The 27,962-nt window shown below is 47.5% G+C and overlaps 1 protein-coding gene across 1 annotated transcript in view; it reads left to right on the forward strand.

Annotated features, from left to right (window-relative positions):
* Positions 1-5,983: 5,983 nt before the first annotated feature.
* Positions 5,984-27,962, forward strand: part of LOC133114170 (keratin-associated protein 21-1-like) — a 42,050-nt gene continuing 20,071 nt past the window's right edge. Inside the window, 4 exon segments of the mRNA XM_061223344.1 lie at positions 5,984-5,994; positions 6,902-6,956; positions 8,392-8,457; positions 16,868-17,135. Of these exon segments, the coding sequence (XP_061079328.1) occupies positions 5,984-5,994; positions 6,902-6,956; positions 8,392-8,457; positions 16,868-17,135 (400 nt within the window).

Raw genomic sequence — 27,962 nt, forward strand, 5'->3', positions numbered from 1 at the left:
GAGAAGCAGGATGAGAAGTGGTTTTAAGCGACGCTCTGAATTATCAGGCCCGTGCAGAATCGAGGCTCGCTCAGAAACACGCAGCCACACCGGAGTAACGGACACCTTCCCCGTGACACAATGGCTGGAGCAGGTTATTCACCGGTAGCCACACCTCCCGAAAGGCGAGCCTTTTTCCCACACTCGACGGTCTACCCGAGCCGTATCAGAAACCGTATATTACTGTACGCGGCTGACCTCCTTCCTCCCGGACACACCTGCTCAACGGGGGTCACCTGACAGCCCCAGGTACGCGGAGGGAGCCAATCGCGCTGACGTGTCGTTCCGTAACCGCACCTGCCGGCCAGGTGAGTCATCCGCACGCATGTGTGCCGCAACTTAAACAGGCCTCGCAAGGTCACGACTTTAAAGGGGGAAAAAAAACTTCTGAGCACAGTAACCTTCATAAATTACAAATACGCGACAGGCAATTTAGAATGATTTACTGGAACGAGGGCACCGCTCGACGTTTCCTCATACACACAGCTATCCTTGTCTCAGCGCACGAGGCATGACATAAATATTACCGTTTGTTTTATCCGGGTTTTTAACTCCCTTATGCCTACTACGCCGTTTTGAGTCACGGAAAACGGGGTGCTGGGAAAACTGTCTAAACCTATGAAATACCGTCTCTTGGGCCAACGGTACACTGAAGACTCAGAAAAATGTTGTGACGTAGAGGTACACTCAGTGAGCACTTTATTTACCTGTACACACTCTTGTTAATGCCAATATTTAATCAGCCAATCATGTGGCAGCAAAAGCATACAGACATGGTCAAGAGGTCCAGCTGTTTTTCAGACTAAATTGACGGAATGAGGAGAAAATGTGAACTAAGTGACTTTGACCGTGGAATGATTGTTGGTGCCAGACAGGGTGAGTATCTCTGAAGCTGCTGAACTCCTGGGATTTTCACGCATAACAGTCTTTTTCAGAGTTTGCAGAGAATGGTGCGAAAAACAAAAAACATCCAGCGAGCAGAAGTTCTGCAAAAACATCTGTTAATGACTGAGGTCAGAGGAGTAGGGCCAGTCTAGTTGAAGCTGACAGGACGGTGACAGTAATACAAATGACCACACAGAACAACAGTGGTATGCAGAAGAGCAACTGTGAACACACAAAACGTCTCAAACCTCTAAGTCGATAGGCTACAGCAGCAGAAGACCAATAAGTCTGAAAAATTAGTCTAATAAATACTTAATAAAGTGCTCACTGAGCCTACATTTTAGATTTCCTTTCTCAGTTTAAAAGCATAGATGGGTTGAAATAGTATCTGTTTTGGATTCAAATACCTTTCAGCGTTTGTCCAAGCTTGCCTGGTGTTTTGGAACAAATTAAATGATCCCAAAAGCACAGGCTAAAATTCACCAGGCAAGATCAACAGAGCACAGAAAAGTATTCGAATCCGAAACAAATACAACATGAACCCAGGTCTGTTGAATAGATGTGTGAATTAACCATTTTTCGCTGGATATTTACTACCCCCTGTTTATGGGTGTGCACTTTGCACTTTGTTTTGCACGTCACACTGGATAAGATCGTCCGCCAAACGTCATTAATGCGATGTAATGAACAGTGTCTGCGACAGATTTAGCGATTGGGTCGATACCGTGATTTCCTCGTCGAGACACTGTCAGCGGAAGTTGCCGAGGACGTGCGGTTTACCTGCCAGACGACCTTTGACCGGCAGGGCCACCGAGACCCGGAGATACCTCCCGTGTGAGTGGCGCTCCTCGGGTTTGAGCGCAACACGATCCCACCGCGCCGCCACGCCCGCGGAACGACAGGTTCCTCGCGACACACAACACTCGCGAATGGCCGAAAACAAGGTTACCTCCCTCACTAATTCATGAGCGTCACCGTATCGACCCTACCGCGGGGTGGAAAAATCAGGCCCCCGTGAAAACACACACCGCCAAGCCACCCACACCCACCCCCACCCCCACCGCCCCGCCCGCCACATTTTTCCGGAGTTAATGTTTAATCCGCGAGGTGCTCGAAGGCCTCGTAAAACATTGCTCCTTTGAGAATAAAATACCGCTGAGCGGCTTGGCGGCACCAAACCCTGAGCCAATCCAGTGACACGTCAGACGGTTACAATGCCGGCCGCCGTCTTCTCCTTCTCTTGTTATCAGAGTACCGGGGAGCTAACAGCCCTGGTCCTGAATAGCACACAGGGTGTGCCTGGCTTTTATTTCTCCCCCGCTTTTATAAAACCGGCAAAACGGCTAGAAAAGTAAATCGAGGTGTTGTTGAGCTATTGCAAAACTATGCCGCCTCAGACTGCTAATGTACACGCTACTGCTACAGATAAAATAAAATGAATTCCCCGTGACGATTCAAATCAGCCTCACCTAGAAGAAGAAAAAAAAAAAAAGATGAAAGCCAGCAAATATTGCATAGCACATTGACACTTTCACGCACCACTGAAATCAGCACTGAAGCCTGATCTGCAGGAGTCCACAAAACTTTCACACAACAGGTTTTACTGCACTTGTGGGGACTCACTTTAAGCGGGGACTTTAACAGTACGGTGACCCTTGGGGACATTATTACTTTAGGCTGGCTGTTTGCCGTCAGGCTGGCTTTGTGGTAGGTGTTCCCACTGGCAGAGTCGACAGTTGGCCAGTTCCCTTCTGATACTGTACAATCACCCAGCAGCGGCGTGTGGTTTACAACAGCTCCCTCGCGTAACTGCCTCCGATCTTATCGTGTGTGTGAGAGAGAGAGTGTGTGTGTGTGTGTGTGTGTGTGTGTGTGAGGGAGAGAGAGGGTGTGTGTCTGTGTGTGAGAGAGTGTGTGTGTGAGTGAGGGAGAGTGTGTGCATGTGAGAGAGAGAGAGAATGCATGTGGAAACTCTAACCACTGAGCTTTTGTACCATCATTCACAAGAAACACTTGTCATTCTTTATTCTGTTATGGCAGTTTTGCTCTTGGTGTATTGCGCAATTAATGCATCTCATTCACCCATTCACAAACAGGCTCGCACCCTAACAGTGCAAGGCAAAAGGCCATGCAAGGCACCAATCAGCTCGTGGGAACAACTGGGGGGTTAGGTGTCTTGCTCACAGTTTGACACACCCAGGGTGGGATCGAACCGGAAACTCTCCGACTGCCAGACGACCGCACTTACACCCTGAGATGATGCCTCTCCCGGTGGTGCGGTTGCTTTGGAGCAGATGTTCCTCGACTGATCGTTTTCTAATGCCTTTGCTGGGTACACATTCACATCCGTCCATTATCTTAACCCGCTTATCCCGATCATTCGCTTCTGTTGTATTGACACTGAACATCGCACATGTTGTTGCCATGGTGAAATATGTTATGTATATACAGTACGTTATGTTAATTTATTTTGGGTAAATAAATGACCATTTGTTATTGCTTGAGAGGAGCTTTGAGAATAATGTGCTAAAAAGTATGACATAAACAAAGTTAAAGCCAAATCCCTCACCTCTGTCCTCATCTTCCTCGACCTGTCGGCCGCCTTCGATACAGTCAACCATGAGATTCTGCTCTCATCGCTGACTGGGATGGGTGTCACAGGATCTGCACTCGCTTGGTTTTCTTCCTACCTCTCTGGTCGCTCCTACCAAGTGACTTGGAGGGGCTCAGTCTCTGACCCTCACCCCCTACAAACTGGAGTCCCACAGGGCTCAGTTCTTGGTCCTCTCCTCTTCTCGCTATACACCATGTCTCTTGGTTCTGTTATCTCTTCCCAGGGCTTTTCTTACCACTCTTACGCCGATGACACCCAACTCTTCATTTCCTTCCCCCCCAATACCCAGGTCACCACACAGATCTCTGCCTGCTTGGCTGATATCTCTGTGTGGATGACTTCCCACCACCTGAAGCTTAACCTTGCCAAAACTGAGCTTCTCTACATCCCTGCTAAGTCCTCTCTGACAATTGACCTCTCACTGACTGTTGAGGACTTTGTAGTTTCCTACAGAATCTTGGGGTGACTCTTGATAACTGCCTCACCCTGGCTCCACAAGTATCCTCCACTGCCAGAACCTGCAGGTTCTTCCTCTACAATATTCGCCGTATCCGTCATCTCCTAACGGAGAAAGCCATCCAGCTCCTAGTCCAGGCGCTCATAATTTCCTGCCTGGATTACTGTAACTCCCTCCTAGCCAGTCTCCCAGCTTGTGCCATCAAGCCCCTCCAGCTGGTCCAGAATGCTGCAGGCCACCAGATCACCAGTCAGCCCAGGTCGGCTCATGTCACCCCGCTCCTCATTGGCCTCCACTGGATTCCTATTGACGCACGCATCCGATTCAAGGCCCTAGTGTTGGCATTTCAGGCTGCCAAGGGGACTGCCCCACCTTACATACAATCCTTAATCACTCCCTACTCCCCAGCTAGACCACTCCGGTCTGCCAGCTCTGGTCGCCTTATGGTTCCCTTTCTACGAGCACCTGGCAGTCAATCTGCACATTCACGCCTGTTTTCCGTTCTGGTTCCTCAGTGCTACAATGACTTGCCTACCACTGTCAGGACAGCAGAATCCCTCCCCCTATTTCGACACAGACTAAAAACACACCTTTTCAAACTATACCTTAGTCCTCCCCCGCCCCCCCTTTCTGATATCTCTATCCCTCTTGTCTAACCCCCCCAAAAAAAAAAAAAAAAAAATTTAACTTATGATTACTATATGTTTAGAACAACACTTTTTATTTATTTATTTATTTTACTAGTTATGGATGTGATACTTTAACTTGTGGAAGACCCTATGCACTTGTAAATCGCTTTGGATTAAAAGTGTCTGCCAAATGACAAAAATGGAATGTAAATGTAAAGTAATCAGTGATTTGGTTTGTGAGACAACAAAATGGCGGTGAACCCGGAGCAGGGGTTTGCTGATGACTGTGTCTCCCTCCCATAGCTGGAGGAAACAATGACACTGTTTGAGCCAGGTTGAGCCGCAATGGCTGTCAGCTGACTGACTGGTGGCTGCCTGTTTCCATGGCGACAGGGCATCTCACTCTCATCCTGCCGGTGGGTGCAGGAAAGCTGCCACATCAACAACGGCTTGTTGTCATGGCGATCACCCCCCCCCCCACACACACATTTAACATCTGAGGAATTTAAAGCATTTCATCCAAGGGGGATTTTTATTTTTCCGCTACCCCCGAATCAGTGATTAATGCCACCGTTTCTATGCATCTCATTCATCTTTAGGGAGAACCCCAAAAGCGTGACAGCATTCCTGGCTACCGGAGAGAGGAAAAGATTTGATGAAAGCTCCTTTTTTTTTTTTTACGTTCCCCTGTTAAAAAAGAAAAAGAAGAAAAAGAAGAAAAATAAGGGATTTAGGACAGCTTAGTGTGACATCAGTCTTCCTGACTTCAAAGCCGAGTTTATAACGCAGAGGAGGAGGACGATATCTCCGAGCTCGTTTCGCCCGTTTAGCGGCAAAACAGTGCTGTCGGGCACTGTACGTCAGGAGGGAAGTTGACGATGATATCCCCGCTTAACCCAGGATTCCGCTTTTACCTCCATAAATGGATTGTGGCTTGAACACATTCAATATTTCCCATCAGGAATGTTCTCCCGACAGTTTGTCATAAGCTGGTCTAGCTGTGTATGAGCTGGTCAACCAGTATGGCCAAGCTGATCATAAAGCTGGTCTAGCTGGGTATGAGCTGGTCAACCAGTATGGCCAAGCTGATCATAAAGCTGGTCTAGCTGGGTATGAGCTGGTCAACCAGCATGGCCAAGCTGGTTATGAAACTGGTCTAGCTGGGTATGAGCTGGTCAACCAGCTAGTGCTGGAAGCTGGTCTGGGCTGGTAGCTGGTCAAAGCAGGTCAAGCTGGGAGCTGGTCTGAACTGGTCAACCGGCTACCAGCTGTTCCAAAGCCTAGCTCGAGCTGTTTGTTTTCAGCAGGGCTCTGTTTTCAGCATTTCCAGACGCGTGTTTCATGCTACCTTCATTAACAATGACGGGAAGGTAAATATTCACAGTAAGTGTTTCTCTGAAAAGGTCATATTGATACAGTACATTTCAATGCCAACGGTACGGAAATAAAGGAGTATACTGTATGTACAAGATAGGTTATTATGCTGTACAAGTTGTATTTCACAACATAAATCGTTAATTTATCTGACAATACATCATTACAAACATCCTGAGCCAAGTGAACACTATCACATGAAATACAACGTGTAAACAGATAGCTAAACGGTCGGTGCTATCGATGGAAAATTCTTCCTCTGACTCATTTGTTTACATTGTGCCTCTGACTGCCGTCATAAGGAGGGAAATGAGATGTGACAGCCTTCTTATTTTGAACCCTGGGAAAGTACAATGCATCGAAAGGAATGCCTTGGAAAACCGGCCGTTTATAAAAAGAGTAACAGCATCCTTTTATCGGCTAATTCTGATGGATTCGCAGAAAATGGCTAGGGAGGCGTGTCAAGTTGGGATGTTATTTAACCCTTTGTAGAGTGGGTTTTTTCGGGAATGTTGTCTATTTTTATTTCTAAATTCTGCGTCAGTGTTCTAAAAAACTCCATTGATTTCAGTCAGCAGCAGTGATCAGCATTAGAATGTTCAGGTAAGAACATTCAAATAGCCTATTTGTGATCTTACACCTTAAAGGGGTTAAAAAGCACATTAAGTGCATCTTTTGTTCTTTTTCACAAGACAGGCGGATATCCTTGAAACGTACACAGCGAGTGACAGCATTGCTGGCTACGACCCATGCAGGCTAGCCACAAGCACGCCAGGTAACATAATAATGCAAAACAGAAAACACAGAAAGGCAGTTAAGGAGCCAGACAGGATAAATAACGCGTTCCCCGCGGCACAAACGGACGCTTTGTCAGGACGCATTACGGCGCGTTCCGGGTTTCAGACCGCCGTCCGGATTACTTTCCACTTCCCTGTGCCGCGCCGTCGTTTACGGAACGGTAACGGAATCCCGAGGGCGGATGGGGGGGGTTGGGGGGGCGGGGGGGGTGTCTTGGATTTATTGACCAATCACATCGCATTTCCGTCAATTTACGGCGAGAACTGTTTCCCTGTCGCCGGGACGTAATTGCTCGTGTCGCGTTGTCCTCGGAAAATGAAATCACGTCCGGAGGGGCTCTCCGGTGGCCTGTCTCCCCGTCTAACACGCAAAGCGTTAAAGACATACGATAATTAAATAAATAAATTAATCCTTCCGCACGTTCCCCCCGGCCGTGACGTGAACACGCGTCACGCTGGCTTAGAGAGAACCTGCTTTGGCACACGGAGCCCATTCTGCAGCCCAGCATATGGAAGAAATTCATTCATGGTATCAGACGACGGCCCTATGCATTCATGGCCGCTTCCTCCTCATTCATGGCGTTTGTTTTGAGGAGGAGTTTAACCCCCCCCTCCCTCAGGGAGCACGTGGACTAGTCTGCTCTACTTTTCTTTTTTCTCTTCTCTTTAAAAAAAAATCTCATTATCGCAATCCCCCGGTTTTTCACACGTTGGCATCTGCCCCTGGCGACACACACACACACACACACACTCACTACATACACACACGCACATACACAAACACTACATACAGACATAAAATACACACACACACTCACACACACTACACACACGGACACATTACTCACACACACGCACACACACACACACTACACACTACACACACACACACACTACATACACGCACACTCACACACATACACACACACACACATACACACTCACACACACACTCACACACACTACATACACACACACAGACACACACACACACTCATACACACTACATACACACAAACGCACGCACACATGCACACACACACTCACACACACACACACACTACACACACACACACACACTACATACACGCACACTCACACACATACACACTCACACACTCACACTCACACACTCACACACACTACACACACACACACACACTACATGCACGCACACTCACACACACACACACACACACACTACATACACGCACACTCACACACATACACACACACACACACACACACACACTCACACACACACTCACACACTCACACTCACACACTCACACACACTACACACACACACACACATACACACTCACACACACACACTCACACACACACACACACACATACACACTCACACACTCACACTCACACACTCACACACACTACACACACACACACACACACATACACACTCACACACACACACTCACACACACACACACACTACACACACACACACACACATACACACTCACACACTCACACTCACACACACACACACACAGTGTGTGTGTGTGTGTGTGTATGTATTAATATCTCCGCTGTCCTTCAGGCGTCACGGATTCCGAGTGGCCCGTCCGCCAGGTGCTCGCCGTCACCATGGTTACCGCGGCTGGGATCACGCCCAGGCGCCAGACGGCCCAGTTCCAGGTGGGGGTGGGGGGCGGGGGCGGACATTTTGATGCAAAGACGGTTCTGTATTCTAGAGAGAGAGAGAGAGAGAGAGAAAGATACCCCCCCCCCTCCCATTACTGAGGGTCCAAGCACAATGTAGTAATTATTACTGTATGTTATTGCTGTTCGTAATGTTATTTATGTTACTGCATTAGTACTATTATTGTATATTAAATCGTTCGATGTAAATGATTGCTTTGGCAATACGACGCTGATGTTTGGCCATGCCAGTGAAGCTTATTTTAATTTAATTTAATTGAGTGAAAGAGAGAGAGAGAGTGAGAGAAAGAGAGAAAGAGAGTGAGAGAGAGGAAACGTGAGCACTGGGCAATCTCACAGATTTTTTTGGGTTCAAGCAGATCACGGGTTTTTGTCAGGCGGTTTTTGATCGATTGAAGCAATCGAACGCTGCAAGCCGTACACAACGTTCCCTCGTGCCCTCGACATTCAGGGAAAGTTTATTCTACCTCAGTACCACTTGACAAAGCTGTCAGAACGGTTGTCAAGACTACAAAAATCCATGCTAATAAGGTCTATTTTTCATTCCAAACGGGCGCAAACGAAACTGACATCCTGGACGTGACGTAGGATATGAATGAATGAATAAATGAATTAACTAATGGCATAATGAATAAATTAATTAATATTAGTGTAATACGCAAAATAAGGAACCCATGGCCATCCATAAGAATATATACAGCCCCTTTAAAATGTTCTTTATTACGGCACATACAGTATGTACTACTTGACCAACCCGAAACGCAGGAAATCAGATAGAGACCCGATTTTGTTCAATCCAATTTGGGTCACATGTGGAGGTACTCTTGGTTCAGCCTGTAACACACTCATCTTCTCCTGAGACCAGCACTCCACTGTCCGTTCCCCTGTCCCATAACATCCCATAATAAGTGCAAGGGATTCCCAGGGTATTTCTTTGGGAACGTCGTCCACAACAAGCTGGGGAAACGCATTCTCGGCCCAAACGCACATATCTACAGTATATCTACACTATATCAGATATGCAGAAAGCCAATGTGTTGACTGATGGAAGTGTAAAATGCCAAAGAAAATCAACATGCTACAGATTTGTTTGTTTTTTGACCTTTTCTTTAGTTCTCTCTCTCTCTCGCTCTTGCTCTCTCTCTCTCCCTCTCTCTCTCCATCGCTCCCCTTTCTTTCCCAAGGTTTCTGAGTCTCAGACAGCTGATTGTTTCCATGGTGACAAGGAGAAGCAGCTCAACATTGAACGCCTGGCTGCAGACTGGGAGAGATGTTTTTGTACAACAAAAAAAAACATTTGACGAGAGTGGTACGAGAAAAGGCCTCAATGTCAGAGTGGAGAAGAGGATCTTTCTGACAACAGAGAGAGAAAATGTCTTTCGAAATTGGGCTCATGAATGGAATTGGCGCTTTCTTTCACAAACATACATTATTGTTTAAATAAAACTGTTTAAATAAAAAGAATAAAGCTTTTCAGTAAATGCCAGCTCAGCCATTAACTGTGTGGGCATAACAAACATCAGAAGGGTAACCCGTTGGAGGTTTTGTGTAGACGTGACAAGCTGGTAAGTGCCATTAGCACACACTTGTATGCTAAGGTAACCCTGTGCACTGTACATATGGGTGAGCTCAGAGAGCTAAAGGCGTGTTTATTGATAGGAGCACTTGTCCATTTTGTAGGCAAACATCTGATCTACTCATCAGCACAGCTGAGATGAAGAGCAAAAATGTACCTCCACGTCGACTGTTTTCTGTTTGCCGAACGCTTGAAGACACTTCACTGGCATCACATTCAGTTTTAGAAATTGTCGACATTGCCTCGTGAACGAGTGTCTCAGCTGCGCATATTTAAAGAGCCGAGTGCGGTTCTCTTTAAAAACAGGCTGTCATCCCCCATGACATCATCAAGCATTCTTAAAAAAGTCGACGGGCGACGTTGTGTTTTCACCAGTCTCGCAAGAAAGGCACATCTTACAGAGCAACAGACGTGTTGCTGACCAGCGCCACGCGGACAGAACCGTGTTGTCCATTACATTACTGGCATTTGGCAGACACTCTTGTCCAGCAAGCAGGAGACAATCCCCCCCTGGAGCAATGCAGGGTTAAGGGCCTTGCTCAAGGGCCCAACGGCTGTGCGGATCTTATTGTGGCTACACCGGGATTAGAACCACCGACCTTGCGTGTCCCAGTCCTTTACCCTAACCACTACTCTACAGGCCATGCGGTGCCCCTGTCAGACTCACTGCTGACTGGTGCTTTCATTTCTACAGCCAGGGACTTAGCTAGGAATTCCCAGCCCCCCTGCGAGAACATTGCTCTGGGCCCCGACACTACTGGAATATTTGTGGGCCCTCTCCAGCTGTGGGACCCCGCCCCTCCCCCAAGCTGAGGGCCCCTGAAATCACCCCCCCCCGCCCCCCGCCGTAGTGGCGGCCCTCTCGGCCGTGTGTTAGGACGCTGACTCCCTGCAGTAACTCTGAGGACAGAGTCCCTCTCCGTGAGAGGGAGCCCGGTCTCTCCGCCACTCGCCGCTGCGTCAGGGTCACTTTTAATCGTTTCATTTTAATTTCGGTGATTGATTGGCCGGCTTTTTTTTTTTTTTTGTTAATTATTATTTTCAAGAGCGTGTCCCCAACAGCTCAGAAGTCAGTGTGCTTGGGGCAGGGAAAGGAGGTGGAGGTGGTTTGCGGGAGGCGGGGGGGGGCGGTTGTTGAAATTGGATTTTGGCGTTTCCAGGGAGACGGCGTTCCCGTTGATAGTTCCGCTCCGTCAGCGGTCGTCTCGGTGGGGGGGGGGTTCTGGGAGGGGGGGGGGGCGGGCGGGTCAAGGCCCGGAGGAGGCCGGCGTGCCTCCTGTAACGCGTCGGCGGTTAATTTAATTCCCACGTTACCCGGGGCGATCGCGGAAGAAGGGCAGCTGCTGCCGGGGGCGACTGAGCTCAACGGGGCGCGGCGTTCCCACCTCCCTGACCCCCCCACCCCCCCCGCCCCCCCCCCTGTCATCGCCCGGTAATAAGAGCGGAGATCACCTTGGTGGGAATTTCATTCCGAGGAAACGCCGGGGCCCTCGTCCTAATCCGCCGGTATGCTGCGTAATCTGTTCATTACTGCGGACCGCCCTGGAGCACTCCGCCTATGCCTCCGCGGCCCCTCGGTATTTCCTGCTAAATATAACAACCTACCGTACCGGCACACGGGAGAGAAACACTGCATTTTGGCAATTGATGCAATATCTTTGCAGCACATTCTCATCAACATCAAGGAAAGTAATGCAAATTATAATCCTAAATAGTACACATGACTCATATATCTCCGTGACGCTGCATATTAGTCATCACAATGTGTCGAACTGCAGACGGAATTGTTATGAGGAAGTCCACAGTAAAGACTTAGTGCTCTTCACCTTGTTGAACAAGTTTTGGCAAAGAATAATACAAATACAACAATGACACAAATACGTGTAATGCTGATGATGTTTGCTGCGGTATGAATGCCAGGGATGAAAGTAAACGTCTTTATTTTTAGCTTTTAAATGAATTAGATCATTTGTTCTGTACAAATATAGGAGTGTCTTAATTAGTACCGGGAGCCGGTGTGTGTGCGAGCTTGTGTGAATGGATGACTCACTCCGGGGAGGACAGCAGGTAAATGTCAGCCGCGAGGATGGCGGATAAGGTGAGCGCACCTGTGCACCTGTCCGACCGCACACCTGTCTGACCGCACACCTGTCCGACCGCACACCTGTCCGACGGCACACCTGTCCGACCGCACACCTGTCCGACCGGGAAACCCACGAGTCAGCAGGAGTGTCTGATTGCCACTCTTCGGCCTGTATAGCCACAGACCTGACCGATCGAGCCCTGCATTATCAAACACTCCCTTCTGAGGAGGACGCAGTTGCGCTCCTTTGTGCACTCCAAAATCTGAGGACTCGCACTGAACAGAAAAGCAAAAAAAGTTGTTAAATTTGGTTGAAAGCTTTCCCTGTCAGTACACTCTAAAATAAAAAAATGTGTCCAATAGCAACCCCATGATTCCATCGAAGGCCTCTATCACCTCCCTTCCGAGTCCGTGGACATAATCGTTCAGTGTGAATCGACCTCTCTCGCCGACATCAACACCAATCACTCTCCGGACCACAGAGAGAAAACCGTGTTAATTGTCCAATGCCCCATATTTTTACACCTTTCCAGTGTTTCATTTCATGTTCTGTTCAGCCCTTTTTAAGTACCGAACACACTCATGAGGTCTACCAAGAACAGCTTGTTTTAGTGACAGTGCCTCTGTTCTGATTGGCTTGCTAGCTCCGCAACAAACTGAACGCCGTCTGTGCCGAGAGCTTGGATTTCTTCCTGCTACAAGGTCGTTCTAAAGGCAGACATTTGCAAATGAGCGTTTAGCGACAAATGATTCATTCAAAGGCGCAGTTGTTTCTTAATACGGATTGTGTGGATTTCTTTGGGGACCGTGCGTCTTCGTACCTTAAGTGTTTTTATGGGACCTACAACTCCTTTATAACCGAAGGGAAATTGTCGTTTTCCACAATATGGGACATTTAAAAGAACATTAAGAGCCAGAGCCAGAGCCAGATGGTTGGTAGCTTTTATTAAATGAGTCTGTCTTGTTCTTCATCATGTGGTCCTATTAAACCTTTGTCCTGATTGGGAGCATTAAGCAGTGTGCGGACATTATCTTCTCATGCACTTATTTTTGGGGGAGGCATTAGTTCAGGAGGTAAGAGCGGTCTTTCGACAGTCTGGGGTTTTCACTCTTAGCCAAAAAGTCTCCTTCAAGAGCTGTGCTCTGTACCGTGCAGCTGTACTGTACTTGTGCTCACACCCACATGTACTGTAACCTTAGATACCAGCATCACATGTAACCATAGATACCAGCATCACATGCAGCCATAGATACCAGCATCTCATGCAGCCATCGATAACAGCATCACATGTAACCATAGAAATCAACGTCACATGTAACCATAGAAACCAACATCACACGTAACCATAGATACCAGCATCTCACGCAGCCATAGATACCAGCATCACATGAACAATAAATACCACCATCACATGTAACCATAGATACCAACATCACATGCGACCATAGAAACCAACGTCACATGTAACCATAGATACGAGCATCACATGTTGCCATAGATACCGGGGGACCTGCCGGCCTGAAGTCAAACGAGGACACACACAGCCTGCGGAAGAAGAGAGCACAATAAGCGTCATTACTCTGCCTGGCAACGTTAGCCGGGGGATAAATAATCCCGCTAAATAAACATTTATACTGCATTATCTGAGAGGTGGCAGCTTGTGGATGTGCGGCTGTTAGCAGGGACATATTAATCTTCTCTCGCCGGTTTTGTGCTCTGCGTGGTGTCGCGCCGAACAAACGCTTTCATTCGGCCCATTATCTCCTGTCCTGTGTCCTGGAGGAAGAAACGCTTGAACCTTAATGTCAGCTACTGTATCGCCATGGCGATGGGTTACTTATGCAACCGTCGCCACGCTATGACTTATGAGCAGCTGGGCAGATATGTGATCAGTGACTTAGTGATCACATCAGTGCATGTGTTCTACACACATCTACATGCCTTCTACTGTAAGTGCTAATTAAAATAAGTGATGGTGCTATTTAAAAATGCATTTTTAGACTTGACAATTAATCAGCACTAGATATGCCAGCTAAACCACATACTGTATTCAGCAAAATAAAAATGTTATTTCTATCGATCAGGGTAATTTGTTAGGAATAATCTCACTGTGTTAATATTTATGTGAGTAACTCTCGATAAGAGAGGCTCTGCCGAATGACAGAAATGTGATGTCGCGTAACGAGTTTGTCGTATTCTTCGTGAACGTCGTGCGGACGGGTGGAGAGCGGCGGGAACGCCGTCAGATGAGTTATCGTCCCTCTCCCGGCGAGAGGCGGTCGATGCCATCGCTATGACAGCTGAAGGAAGACGATTTCTGAGGAACGCGGCGTCGACCGCGACTCCTGCCGTCCGCCGTCAGGCTGAATGAATCCCGAAAAGCGAGGCTCGCTACCTTCACGAGTTCACCCGGAGCGCCCGAGATTACGCCGGGTCACAGAGACACTAACGCAGGCCCCAGTAGCGCTGCAGAGGGGCGAGGCGTATCGGGTGGCCTGTAACGTAGTGGTTAAGGTAAATCACTGGGACCACAAGGTTGGGGGTTCAAATCCCGGTGTAGCCACAATAAGATCCGCACAGCCGTTGGCCCTCGAGCAAGGCCCTTAACCCCGCATTGCTCCAGGGGACGATTGTCACCTGCTGAGTCTAATCAACTGTATGTCGCTCTGGATAAATTGCAATCTTGTGCAAATTGCATTTAAAAACAGTTGCTCCTTTAACTGAACACGTTTACCTGTAGACCACCAAGTCTGGCCCTGGTTTTCTTTTCTCCCAGGTAATAATCTGAACACTTAGCACTATTGATCGGCCAGACTGTCTTCACACCTGACTCCCAAGTAAAGGGAGGGTTGAAAGCCAGCAATTCTCAGCCCTTGAGACACGCAGGGTGGGATCGAACCGGCAACCCTCCAATGGCCACTCTTACCTTCTGAGCCAATGGCTACTCTGTACGTGTTCAATTTCGGGTCTATGCCAGGTGCTCTTTGGAAAAGGGTGCAAAGGCAAATATTGACTTACACAAGCTAACGGGAAGTAATCATGCCTCCACACTGATACAAGTCCAAGGCACCCTGGATGATGTGGCAGAATCACTTAAAAAAAACTTATTATAATGGCATATCCAGCAAGGGGTAAAACAGAGTTACACAGTAATGTTATTTTAAAGCTAATAGCTTATAATAGCTAATAATTTATGTGCATGTATAACGTATGCAGCTATATAAATGGATGGTAAGTTTAAAATACGTAATCTGTGTAATATGCTATGGATAAGAATGTAATAATAATGTAACGACAACATAATAACAAATGTATAATATGCAATGTTTACATCAGAAGCCAATCCTGCGGATCCCTTGGTCTGGTTTAGTGGCGAGGAACAGGAAGTATTTACGTAACTATTTATTCATGAGGCCAGGTTAGAAACGGAGGCATTTGCTCGTCAGGAAGAATGCACACGCCCAGAGTAAACAACACATCGGCACACGCGTGTTCTGGAGTCACGAGTCGAGCCTGGGTAGGTTATGTAACTCAGGTGAGTCATCTAAGAACAACTTTCCTCATGACCCTCCACCGCATTACATCACATCACAGAGTCAGGCCAATAGGAGCTGTGCCCAGACCTGGATCAAATATACTTTTAAACATTTTAAAATTCAGACACATTTTTTAAAAAAATGTCCTGTGATTTACTGCCCACTTGTTAACAAAATATGTTGAAATAAAAATAAAAACTGTTCTAATTTTATCCTCACCTGGAAAGATACCGTTTCCAGTATGTATTTTCAAAATATATAGTCTCTGAATTCACACCACGACCGGGATCATGGAGCCGGTAAGGATATGTCACACCACCGTTCACAACGCCCCAAAAACACACGCACCTCCACCGGATCCCTACGACTGGATCTCCATTTTTCTTTTACGGCCGGTCCACTCCCAGATCTATAACTATCATCCATCCATCCATTATCTGAACCCGCTTATCCTGAACAGGGTCGCAGGGGGGCTGGAGCCTATCCCAGCATACATTGGGCGAAAGGCAGGAATACACCCTGGACAGGTCGCCAGTCCATCACAGGGCACACACACCATTCACTCACACACTCATACCTATGGGCAATTTAGACTCTCCAATCAGCCTAACCTGCATGTATTTGGACTGGGGGGGGGGAAACCGGAGAACCCGGAGGAAACCCACGCAGACACGGGGAGAACATGCAAACCCCGCACAGAGAGGCCCCAGCCGACAGGGATTCGAACTCAGGACCTCCTTGCTGTGAGGCGGCAGTGCTACCCACTGCACCATCCTGCACTATCATGATAACTAAAAATATGTTGTTTCAAGAAACTCAAGAGGATGGTGGAGTGGGAAACACCAGAGCTATAAGGACAATGACAGTGACGAACAATGTCGTTCGGCTCGCTTTCACAGTGATTGTTTCCGCCTGTGTGAACGAACACTGACAGCCAATTAAAATCCATCCGAATTTACTGGGCATCAAGTTGAAAATGGCAGATGACTTAGCGGAGAAACTATTTACAGAACGTTATCGTTCATCACTGTATATGCTCACATCATTATGGTTACGGTTACGGTTACGGTTACGGTTACGGTTACGGTTACGGTTTTGGTTATGGCTATGGCTATGGCTATGGTTATAGTTATGGTTATGGTTATGGTTATGGTTATGGTTATGGTTAAGGTTATGGTTTTGGTTTTGGTTATGGTTATGGCTATGGTTACGGTTACGGTTACGGTTACGGTTACGGTTTTGGTTATGGCTATGGCTATGGCTATGGTTATGGTTATGGTTATGGTTATGGTTAAGGTTATGGTTATGGTTATGGTTATGGTTATGGTTATGGTTATGGGTATGGTTATGGTTATGGTTATGGTTTTGGTTTTGGTTATGGTTATGGCTATGGTTATGGTTACGGTTACGGTTACGGTTACGGTTACGGTTACGGCTACGGCTACGGTTACGGTTACGGTTACGGTTACGGTTACGGTTACGGTTTTGGTTATGGTTATGGCTATGGTTATGGTTATGGTTTTGGTTATGGTTATGGTTATGGCTATGGCTATGGCTATGGTTAGGGCTATGGCTATGGCTATGGTTATGGTTTTGGTTATGGTTTTGGTTATGGTTATGGTTTTGGTTATGGTTATGGTTATGGTTATGGCTATGGTTATGGTTATGGTTATGGTTATGGCTATGGTTATGGTTATGGCTATGGTTATGGTTATGGTTATGGTTAAGGTTATGGTTATGGTTATGGTGGACGGGGCCTCTGCTCCCTGCACGGTCACCATACAGAAATACCAACATGACACAACTCACTCCGACCACGTTTCAGTTGTACTTTCCCACCCGGGGATCGTCGGACGTTGACACCCAGCAGCCCTCTTTGACTTTACAAAAGAAAGTAATCTCCTTTTAATTGGCAGTGATTTATTAGCCCGGAGCCCTCCAGCTGTGCCAGACAGAGGCTGCTTCCGCGCGCTAATCGGCGTGAAATGATATGATATTCGTTTGTGCGATTCGGCACGGAACGCGAACCTCGCCGCCCTCCCCGCGCCGTCCGGGGCGAGGGGGTTATATTCACTGTCGCTTTAGCGATGCTGTGATTACACAGGCTGGGTTTGACATCTTCTACGCACGGGGACAATTAGGGCCTCTGTGCGCGTGGAGAGGGGCTTCAGCGTCAATTTCACCGGGAACATAGCCCGGTGTCCAATGCAGGCACCGTCAGGTGTGTCTTTTCTCAATTCAATTCAGTTCGGTTTTTATTTGCACGGCGCATTTTTACAGAGGACTGTCGCAAAGACGCTATACAGGGTAATAGGAACGAGAGGAAACACCAGATCTGATCGCCCCAGAATAGCAAGAAAAGAGAAAAACCCTGTGGTGAGAAAAAAACACTTTTAAAATGTTAAGTAATAAATGTTAGATTTGTTAGATTAATCTGCGCGACTCCTCCTGGTGGTATTTACAATCGCGTTCCTCGAATGACGTTATCTTACCCATCCATCCATCCATCCATCCATCCATCCCTCAATCCTTCCTTTCATCTCTCCATCCCCCCTTCATCCCGCTCTTCCAGGTGAGGGGTTCTCCGGAGAGAGCAGCGGGAGAATTCGATCCCCCCCGGGCCCTTTGATCGTCCAGGAATCCCACGGGACCCCGGACCGGACTCAATGGTCCCATTCAGGAAGGCCGGTCGGATCTCGCCCTGAACAGACAGAGCATTCATGCCCATTGTAATCGGCACTCTTGCAGGCAAGACTAAAAAAAAAGGGTTCTGAAAGGGTTCTTTGGCTTGATTCCATAGAGGAACCTTTTCTAGTTCTTTACGGAACCCTCTGTCGTAGGTGTGAAGTGTGAACGCTCCCGGACAAAGAACCCTTTAACAAAATAGGGTTCTCCTATGGCATCACAGGGTTCCTACTGGAACCCCTTTTTTTTTAGAGTGTAGAGCTGGTCCCAGCACCTGAGATACCCATGCAAATGCTGGCCTATTTTTATACCTTGATTGCCTTTGAAGGGGAGGAGGAGTAATCTCTATTTGAAATATGCACACAGTTTACGGTATATAACATACAGTATGTTGTATTATACAGTACAGTTATAGTTCTGAACCATCAGCCTCTCTTAATGGACTAACCCAGGGGGGATAGCCTCTCAGAAATAAAGGTATGAATAAATAAAATAAAGGTCTCTCTCTAAATTAATTCTCTGTCTGTTCCCTTTCCCCATCTCAAGCACAGAAAAGAATGAATTCATTATCTTATTCCTGTAAGCAGTAGAGTAAAAGAAAGAGAATAAAATCCCGTGTTTGGAGAGAGAAAGGTATGCACCGTGTTGGCAAAGCCGCTAACCCTAGCTCCGCCCACCCCCCATCCAATTGGGCGAATGAATAGCTGGACCAATGATTGTTTTCCATTCTTTGGCCTGAAGTTACCATGGCAACCTCGATGTTGTCAACCCCGGATTGACTTCTACCTGAGTATAAAAGAGAGAGAGAGAGAGAGAGAGAGAGAACAAAAACAGCCCCCGCAGAAGACTGGTTCAAAGACTGTACAGGTGGACAGGGGTCAAGGCATCTGCTTTCCGCAGACAAAGGACGGCGTTGTTAAATCCTTTTTTTCGTTCCCTCGCCTTTTCGTTGGCCACCGAAAACAAAGAAAAAAGACGTCAGTCCTGGCCTTCTCTCCTCTCCCCCCCCCCCTCCAGTCGGTTTTTATTTCTCCTTTGATCACGGAGGGATTTTTGGCTGAATGTCCATTGGGGCGGGAGGGGGGCGGGGGGGGGGGGGCACAGGGGGCTGCAGCTGGAGCTTTCAGAAAGGCCGCCCCTCTCTCTCTCCCGCTGTTCCGTTTCCCATAATTCTCAGGGAATTTGGTTTTAGACACCCGGTCGGCCCCCCCTCCTCCGCTTGGCATTCCAGCCAATCGGGAAGCGTCTCCAAACCACAGCCTGTCAGCTTCCTCAAATGACGTGTCAGTTCAGTCGGTAAGTCGTGGTAATGCCCCGTGCTGCATCGACGTTGACATAACACACCCTACGTACCATTTGCGGTTATCGATATAAGCCCTTATGTAGCGTTTGTGAATGTTCTATGTAGTGCTTATGAAGGAGTTTTATAGCTCTTCCGCTGGACCCTTCAGAGAAAGCATCACCCAAAATTGTCATACGTGTGTATTTTCACACCATCAACGTCCTGGAAACCAAGATTTTATGTCATTGTGTATCGGTGGCCTGTCAATTTTCTGTTCCCTTCCAATGAATATCCTTTTCACACGGCGGTGCACATCCTCGAATCGACTCCCTGCCCTCCACAAACTCCCGCAAAAGATCGGTTTCACTCGTGTGCCTTTTCTTTCCACCTTTCTTACGTCAGAAGGGCTTGCTGGCGGCTCGCTGCAAATATGGATGCCGGCCGCTGATATCTGGAACATCTGGTTGCAGACGGTTCTTTGGCTTGTCTCCATACAGGAACCCTTTTCAGTTCTTTATGGAACCGAGTATCGTAGGTGTGAAGTGTGACCAAGTTCCCAGACAAAGAACTATATATATTGCCCAACAAAGAACCAAGCAACTAGGGTTGTTCTGTGGAGTAACAGGCTTCCTCTATGGAATGCATATACGCACATGCATAAATTTGCTGGAGATCTTTCCGCATTTTTTCCCCCGGTGTGTGATTCATTATCACATTCCTGAAAACAACTTGGCCCAAACTCTCATAACATTTATTACAGAGCAAGTAACTCTCGCGTCCGAACCTGCATACCTCAGCGAAACCCCGCCGTGATTTCTCTCCAAGCCCAGCGCTGTTTCCCAGACTGCGGTCAGCGTTATTTATGGTGGCCAGGATTAGTACGCTGGTTGCGCCGGCTATTTGTAATGTAAAATAAAGACCACTGCATGCCTGTGTGAGGCTCATTTCTGTGTCCCATAAGACTCTTACAGTGTCAGACATGTGTCCCATAAGACTCTGACAGTGTCAGACATGTGTCCCATAAGACTAGCACAGTGTCAGACATGTGTCCCATAAGACTCTTACAGTGTCAGACATGTGTCCCATAAGACTCTTACAGTGCCAGACATGTGTCCCATAAGACTCTTACAGCATCAGACATGTGTCCCATAAGACTCTTACAGTGTCAGACATGTGTCCCATAAGACTCTTACAGTGTCAGACATGTGTCCCATAAGACTCTTACAGCATCAGACATGTGTCCCATAAGACTGGCACAGTGGCAGACCTGTGTCTCATAAGACACATTGCTGTCATAACCAACACATCCCCTGACCCTGGGGATTTTCCAAAACCCCTGAACTTGCCCCCCCCCGACCCCCACCCCACCTCCAATGAAAAGAGATAAGCTTGTGAAAACGTGAAACAGCTGCGTCTTATTTTTAAAAATATTCCTGAGCTGCAGGAATGTTTAGTTTGGCTCCATCCCAGAGGTGGACTGTTTGGAAAGGTTTGAAAGAGCCGGGCGTCTCCTCCTGCCTGTTCTCAGGGCTCTATAAATAGGTGCGATCGCAGGATTGCGTGTACAGTGCCATAGATGGAGGTCCCCCCACCCAGCGTTGCCGGGTAATCCTCCATCTTAGAGGGGTCCAGGCAATGTGGAAGCGATTGACCACAATGCTTTGCTTGGCGTCGGGGATCAAGAGCGGAAGAAGGCGCTCTTCCCGGAACGACGCAGTCAGCCGCTTCGGGGTTGCGTGTCGAACGCGTAGCTCGCTGCTCGAAGCCCGAATTTGGGAGCGGACGTGAATATTCCAGAGGTCAGGATGGCGAGCTGATCTCATGTCACTCACCGTCCCCCCCCCCCCAAACCCTCACACACACACACTCACTCACCCACTCACACACGCACACACACACACACACACGCACACGCACGCACTCACACATACGCACGCACACACATACACGCACACACGCACACACACACAGACGCACGCGCACACACAGTGACTTTCTTGCATCTGCAACATGTTTATGGAAGAAACATTTCGGCAGGAAATCAAGCCAAACAAATAAAACGTGTGCACGGACTGTATTTCTTATTTATGTGATTAAGTAAACAAGCCTCTGCTCTCCAAGGGAAGGGAAAAACAGGACAAGATGGGCGCAAAGTTCAGCGCTGTCCCATGTTGGACCGCAGGTGAGTTTTTGTCATTGTCTTTGGGACCCCGTCTCATTCCCCGTGGGCGATGTTTGGCACCCTGTACGAGACCCAACCCGCCCGCCCCGCACTGTGTTTGTTTTGGGAGGGTGTGAGATGCCGTCAGTTCTCCTCAAAGAAAGAACCTGCAGCTGCCTGCAGAGTTTCCCCTCGCTCCTCCTACGCCGACTCCGGAAAACACCTGAGCCACGCACATATGAAGTCAGCTGAGCCGGAAAGACCGAGCGCTTTCTTTCGCTTTTAATAATAAGTCCTTGCATTTACATCACACATTTCTCACCAGCCCGTGAATCTTTACAGTGCGCTTTACAGTGATGAGGGGGAAACTCGCCTCAACCACCAGCAGCATGCAGCACCCACCTGGGTGATGCAACGGCAGCCATTTTGTGCCAGAACGGTCACCACACATCATCTGGAGAGAGAGAGAGAGAGAACCTTATTATTATCTTTTTTTTTACAGAAAATTATTCCACATGCCAGGCTTGCATTTTGACACAGTGGCACAATCAATCCAGACTCGTCGATATTTCCTGCTGTTATATTTTTACAACCCCAACTCTGACACGAGCGTCGATAGTTATTATCTCTCACATTATTCAGAATGAGGAGAATAACGCTTGCCTGAAGGCTCACTGTGCAGCCGCCATATGTAATTGACAATAATGTAAGTCAAGGGTTTTAAAAGCGGCCATTTGTGGCTTGGCTTGCATCACTCGTCTGTCCACAAAGGAGTCGTATCAGTTTCAAAGACACCGGCAACACGTAGCACCTTCAGATGAAGGCCGTGGGTTCACCGACAGTATTAACACGTCACAATTCATTTGTTGTCTTCATTGGTTTTTATCACTTTCACGGACAGCCCGGTATCACCTGTGCCAGGCGTGCCGTCAGAATACGTTTGTAACTCTTCGTTTGAAGGCTCCTGTTTAAGAGCTGTATAACTCCTTCATAAGCACTGCATAGCACATTCATAAGCACGATATAAGCATTCATAAGTGCTTATGTCAGTAACCAATATTCAGATCTTGTGCCAGTTCACTTGCTATGTTGTGGTAATGTCACTGACAGCATAAATGGTGACACAACACACCATATGCCTTGCGGTTATTGACATGAGCGCTTATGAAGGATTTATATACATTACATGTATAATTACATTATTGGCATTTGGCAGACACTCTTATCCAGAGCGATGTACAGTTGATTAGACTAAGCAGGAGACAATCCTCCCCTGGAGCAATGCAGGGTTAAGGGCCTTGCTCAAGGGCCCTATGGCTGTGCGGATCTTATTGTGGCTATACCGGGATTAGAACCACCGACCTTGCGTGTCCCAGTCATTTACCTTAACCATTACACTACAGGCCACCCCATATACGTAGCTCTTATGAAGGAACCTTCAAATAAAATGTTGCCCAATTTTATATATTTTAATAATACATGCTTTCAGACATGCACGTCTGGTTATGAAGAATTGACAAAATTCATGAGAAAGCAATTCTTTTTGATTTCAGCTTGTCTTTAAAGCACAAGGTTGGTTTTTTGCAGCACAGATGGTGGTGCAAAGTTGCCTCTCAACATCCGACAGCACCCCTGTGTCAATTTAAGCAGAAACTGTTGTGATAACACCAATGACATTTGGGGAACAGCTGGAAGCCTATAAATATTCCCGGGGTAAAAAAGCGTTCCTACCGAAAAGCAAAAGGTGTTCTTCGGAAGTGCCGAGGGCTGTCTCCAAGACGACAAATTGCCATTTTGATTTATAGACTCATTTTCGGTAATGAATAGCCAGACTTGTTGATGACATTGAAATGATCCATGGCAACGCTTGTTGCCAGGCGCCGCCAAGCCAGGTATAAACGAACAGGACACCTCCTGGAGGTGAAATGAAGTCAATAAAACTGTCAAAGTGACTCAAATCAAACTCCTACCCCGCTGTCCTTCCTCTGCGACGACACCAAGTTTTTATCAGCACAGCTGTACAATACAGGAGAGCAGGATGTTTTCTGCTTGATGCCAGGTGTGAGGAATAAGGATTGCCTGTTTCTTTTTTTAACCGACACAATGTGTGATCGATGACACAATACTCGCTAAAGTCACTGTACTTTGGTGAGACGGTGCACCTGCCTGTAGGTTAGATTGAACCAGGGCTTTTGTCAGCCAAGAGTCAGGGTCAGGGGAGCTATACTCCAGTACTGAAGGGCTGCAGTGCCTACAGGATTTGTGGTTAATTATTTAAATCAAGCAGCCAATTATGTGCTTGGACACATGGTGTGTGGTCCATTAGCCAATACATGGAACCAATCGCTGAGGTGCTGAAACAAACCGGTAAGCCAAATGCCATTAATGTAAACCGGCAGATTTTGTAGACCACCAATCGCCACTGCCGTTGTTTGACTGTTTGTTGCTAATGTGTTCTGTGATTGGTGGAGGGCCTCTCTATGTTCTGCTCGTAAACGACTGACCGTCGGCCATTTTGCGAACACCTTTGTGAACACTTTCTTCGAGTGGACGTCGCCACGGTGACCCCGTATCCTCCCTGATAGGCTGGACAGTGAACATCCTCTCTCTCTACACCCACTCCCCCCCCCACCCGGCCAGGTTACCTGACCCTGAATCTGTCCCTGATTAAAGGAGAGGGAATGGAAACCAGCAGTACTCCTGGCCCTAGAGGCTCTGAGCTGACACCCTGATATACAGTAGAACAATGTCCAGATGTGTCAGCCTTTGTAGTTGCCTAACAGTCAACTACCCCGGCTTTTCCCACTGAAAGCTTATTTCAACAGTCGTGGCAATTATACAAGTATGATCTAATTATTGACGCTGCTGTAAATGATGACAGAGCTAGCAAGATATTTCAACACGAGAAAACATGTCCAGAAATGGTATTCCTCCAAAAGCATACACAGACAGTGCCAAAACATTTACATTTTGGCAGTTATCCAGCCTTCTCGTTCTTGTCCAGAACAGGTTAAGGACCTAGCTCAAGGGTACAACGAGAAACATCCAGTTGGGAACTGAACCAATAACTTTCGAGTCAAAGTTTCAAGTCTCCTAAAACGTGATGTGACAGTTTGCTTAGTAACTGGGAGATATGTTTTCTCATTTAACTGCCATCTAAAGAGTTGAAGCACTTCTGGCACATCTTTAATTGATTATACACATTTGACTGTGCACACACTTGTTGGCGAGCTGATATTGAATTCTGGTGTAGCAGGATGTTTACAGAGTCTGAGTGCAGAAATGAAAGATTAAAGCTCATCTCCTCAAGCAGTCATTAAAGGTTTTTGATGAACGATCATATTTGGGCCTCTGTGCTTAATTCAGTTTTCTGCCAACTCTAAAATGAATCCCCCCGAACCAGCCCAAAGATTGGTGGCAGTCTATCGGGATAATGTATCTGTCTGTTTGTCTATTTATCGACCGTTTCTACAGCGGTCGTCAAACTCATTCCTCAGGAGGGCTGTGTGCACTTTTTCATTCCAACGATTGCATTACATTACATTACATGTCGTTTGGCTGACGCTTTTATCCAAAACGACTTACAGATGTTTAGACTTAGCAGGAGACAATCCCCTCCTGGAGCAATGCAGGGTTAAGGGCCTTACTCAAGGGCCCAACAGCTGTGTGGATCTTATAGTGGCAACACCAGGTCTGTCCATCTGTCAGTCTGTCTGTCTGTCAACCGCCGGCTTGCCTGCCCGTCCCTTTGTCTGTTTGTTCCTCCTACAGATCCACACACCTGATTGGTCTCCCCACTGCACCTTCCTCTGTTCTCATTGGACGCTTCCTGTTTGGCTCAAAAAGTCAGCGCTGGCCTCCACCTGCGGGTCACCTGTGCGATGGGCGACAGTCAGGACGCGACAGGCCGGTGCTGACACGCTTCCCCCGAAAAACACGCAGACGCGCCGGGGTCACCTCGGAGAACCTCCCCGAAGAGCCGCCCCTCTTTCATCGCCCCCCCCGACCCCCCCCCTAAAGATGGAAACGGGGGGCGAGCGGCAGGATTTCCTCGTCTGCTCTCCCCCGAAAATCCAGCGGCCAGCAGGGACGCGTTCCTCTGTTTTTCTCGCTCCCTTTCCGACCATAACAACGCGCCGTAGCCTTCGTACAAAACACACATCCTCCGACAGCCCGGCGGGCGATGGGGGGGGGGGGGGGCGGCGGGGGGGGCCACGCGCATTTGAAAACCAAATCAGACAAATACCCACAAGGCACCTCTGATGCCTCTCGGCCCGGCGATGAATATATCTCAGAAATGTCATCCGACGCCGGGGAAATGGTAATGCCGCGGATATCAAAGACTCGTCGGATGAAAAACAGCACCCCACTGTCACAGCCCGCTTTAGATTTCCCTTTGAAACGGTTCCTGATGTCGCCGAATTAGCCCGAGAAGCCAAAGGCCCTGCAGTGTAATTTTAGAGGGCCTTCATTCGAATTTCAAATACTTCAACAGTTTTCTTTTTTTTTTTTTTTTTTTTTTTTTTTTTATCCAGGCATTCAGCAGATGCTCTTAGCCAGGGTGAGTTATGTAAGTGCGTACGGGGAGGTTTAGGCAACGAGGAGCTGAAGTCAAATCATTGAGACCACAAACTATAGCAGCCATTAGTGAATAACTTAGTAGTAAATACATAAACCCAAAGTAAGTATATAAGTACAACATAAAGGCAAAAATACAGGACTTCTTAGTCTTGTTGTGGTCCTGTGTGAGTCCTCCCCCATCCACAACCCTGCCCATTTTTATATTGTTTTTATATTTCAAATCTGCTTTAACTGTTTAAATGTTGTACCTCAACTAAAATGGGTGGAGCAACCAAATGCTTTTGGGAGCTCAGTGATTTCAACCAATCACTGTCTTTACAATGGAGAGCAAAACCTATTAGTCGGTGAGAAGTTTGTTAAAACCCATTCTCCACATTACATTTGAGGACACGCACGTTAAAAAGTTAAAATAACCGTTAATCTAGTTAAAATGTTTAACCTGCTGGCAATGAACGCGACAAGAGGAAATATTCTGTCATGTAAATGAGTGACAGAATCCGCCAGAAAAAAAAGAGCCACTGTTACAACTTCAAAAGCTCCAGCCTGGGGCCCAGGGAGGGAGAAAAGCAGAGACGGTGACTAATAATCAGAATGGGGCCAGGGCAAACTGCGAAACTGGAGCCCATCCACCATCAAAGTTTCCAAACCAGATTAACACGTCATGCCTCGAAAGCCCTCGGGCAATGGCGTCTGTGCACGCCGCTGTCCGAATGCAAAATCGCCACTCACCTGTCGGATCAGATCGGGGTTTGCTAAGCTGTGACAACGTGGCAACTTTCCTCTGACAACCGTCAAAAAAAACTCCCACGTATCGCAGCTGCGAGCAGAGTTAATTTGGGCCCCTTGTTTACTGGGCTTACTGTAAGATTGCATAGATAGGACTTGGTGTTTTTTCCCCTGAGGGTGTTAGAAAGGTTATGAGTAAGCAAAAGGTCATGTTTAGACCTTCAATAATTTAGAGCCTTGTTGCTATTGCTTTTCGTAAAATGAAATACTTTCATTTACGAAACCCCTTGACGAGGAAGAAGATGAGCCTCCAAGGTCAACAAGCCTCCAAGGTCACCCAAACTCCAGTCCTGGAGGGCCGCAGTGTCTGCAGGTTTAACTCCAGTCCCGGAGGGCCGCAGTGTCTTAAGGTTAAACTCCAGTCCTGGAGGGCCGCAGTTTCTAGGAGTTTAGTATAATTCGTACAGAATTAACACTGCCCTTTCATTAATATACAGACAACAGTGAATACAAGGAGCGGAGCACTGAGGTCCAGAAATCTCCTTAATAATTGGATCTGGGGAGTCATGTGACCCAGACATGTGTCAACGTTCTTTGTTCTTTGGTAGGCTCGCAAGGCGTCGCTCGATTTCTCTCCAGAAACGAGAACTTGTTTCCTTTGCCGGGCCTTTCTGAGAAAACTGTCTTAACTGCGCTCTGATCGCAGGCAGATCAATGGGAATGAGATTACGCTGCAAACCCCTGCCAATCAGATTTCACCTCCGCCTTTGTTCTCCGTGAGACAGCAACAGTAGGGAGGGCAGACTGCACGTCTGTCTAAAGCAGCGGTTTTGCAAATCCCAGCCCTGTT

The sequence above is a fragment of the Conger conger genome, chromosome 2 (genome assembly GCF_963514075.1).
Source record: "Conger conger chromosome 2, fConCon1.1, whole genome shotgun sequence".
NCBI classification, from domain to species: Eukaryota; Metazoa; Chordata; class Actinopteri; order Anguilliformes; family Congridae; genus Conger; species Conger conger.